The 1,909-nt window shown below is 46.5% G+C and overlaps 1 protein-coding gene across 1 annotated transcript; it reads left to right on the plus strand.

Annotated features, from left to right (window-relative positions):
* Positions 1–1,551, plus strand: twist1a (twist family bHLH transcription factor 1a). Its single transcript, XM_068575809.1, has 2 exons — positions 1–693; positions 1,133–1,551. Exon 1 carries the CDS (start codon positions 118–120, stop codon positions 664–666), a length of 549 nt encoding a protein of 182 aa, XP_068431910.1. The 5' UTR covers positions 1–117; the 3' UTR covers positions 667–693; positions 1,133–1,551.
* The last annotated feature ends 358 nt before the right edge of the window (positions 1,552–1,909 follow it).

Raw genomic sequence — 1,909 nt, forward strand, 5'->3', positions numbered from 1 at the left:
TTGCCAGGCCACACTTCTTATTACCTGTCGTATTTGTTGATGTTGTATCCAGTTCGTTGAATTTGGGTCAGGGGTTATTACGCTCCCACAGACCCTAGACACAGTTGGGAAGAAACTATGCGGGAAGAGGGCTCCTCCCCAATGGACAGTGCGGGGAACAGCGAGGAAGAGACCGACTGCCAGCTGCCGCGCAGGGGTGCGAGGAAGCGGCGGGCGACACGGAGGCGCGCGGACGACGACGAGGAGGGAGACATAGAGAGTCCGAGCCCCGGGAAGAAACCATGCAGAAAGAGCTGCGACAGCGGAGGCGGCAGCGCCGGGAGCGGGGGCAGCGAAGCCAGCAGCAGCCCCGCGCCCTCCTTTGATGACCTGCAGACACAGCGCGTGATGGCCAACGTCCGCGAGCGGCAGCGGACGCAGTCCCTCAACGAGGCGTTCACATCCTTACGTAAGATCATTCCCACCCTCCCGTCGGACAAACTCAGCAAGATCCAGACGCTGAAGCTGGCGGGCCGGTACATCGACTTCCTGTGCCAAGTTCTGCAGAGCGACGAGCTGGATGCGCGAGGAACCAGCTGCAGCTACGTGGCGCACGAGCGCCTGAGCTACGCGTTCTCGGTCTGGAGAATGGGGGGTTCGTGGTCCTTGTCTACAACTACCCACTAGCAGGGCTGCTGTGGATGGTACAGAAAGGTGAGATGAGTGCGTTTCACTATTCTTGCTGCAGGGAGACGAGCTGTGCCAACATGCACATTTTACGCACAACTACCCGGATGAAAAGTAGCTGTAACGTTCCAATATACTTCAGCTGCAATATTTGTGTGGCTTAAACCACTCCTGGAATAGATACATACTTTAGTATGTTTCCTAATGAAATGGGTGAGCGTCGCTCAAGAATTAATAGAAATATTACGCACAAAAGTTCACTATCCTAATCTTACGTGCAAAGTGTGAAATATGCGTTGTTTTCTGAATACAGTGAGATGCTGACATTTCTTATGACGACCTCATATCACAACCAGATTACACTGCTGTAAAAACAGCTTACCACCAGTCTTAAAACCAGTCCTACAAACTATACAAGTCCATGTTTTGAATTATTTTCTTAATGAGATTGACATTTCTTTCACAGATCTTTTCAGACTGAACCAGTGGATCTGATGGACTGAAAGAAGCTTAACACAGCTGAGGAGCCAGGCTGCGCTTCAGGCCTCCGTGGAGAGGGGCCTTTTAATATTTCCCATTGCAAGGACTGTAATGTTTGCAAGGGAGCACTTAGGACAGACAGGACGGATATGAAGAAAGAAAGACCACTGCGACTATGAATGTTGTAAAAACAAAATGAGCTCTGAGGAACTGCTCTGTTTTGAAACATGAGAGACAAATGACAATTCATTCCACATTCCCTGTGACAATGTTTCACAGAAAATGAAGTATTTTGTATTTATTTTTCTATGCAGACTCAAATTTCCTTTTCCCCTCTCAAATAAAGGTTATTTATTTTTGGGATATCACAGAATGCTGAATGGATCAGAAGTCTGCACATTTTGAGCGTTGTAAATATTTGGTAATATCTTGAATAAAAGAAATTAAAGTATCATTCGTACCTCTCCGTTGTATGGGTATATATTATAGGTTTAAATTTCATCTCTATAACAAGAGGCTGAGTTAGAAAGTATAACAAGGGTGGTTATTTGACACACAATTGTTTTAAATACCTGACATTTTTCATAACAAACTCATGTCCCATATAGTCTCAGTACTTTGAGCCAATGTAGAAAGTTTATTTTCATTGTTTGTTGCGGAGTCTCCAGTTAACTACTAAACCACAGTGGAGGGGGCAAAAGAAAACATCTCATACCCGTGGCTTAGTCTGTAGTGATTTCTTGAGCTTGGGGATCTGGGGAAG

The sequence above is a fragment of the Clinocottus analis genome, unplaced genomic scaffold, assembly GCF_023055335.1.
Source record: "Clinocottus analis isolate CAN_PGR_092001 unplaced genomic scaffold, fCliAna1.0.p SCAF_14, whole genome shotgun sequence".
NCBI lineage: Eukaryota > Metazoa > Chordata > Actinopteri > Perciformes > Cottidae > Clinocottus > Clinocottus analis.

Excerpts from the sequence above, each read along its gene's own strand:
- twist1a (XM_068575809.1), top strand. The coding sequence starts at position 118 with ATGCGGGAAGAGGGCTCCTCCCCAATGGACAGTGCGGGGAACAGCGAG.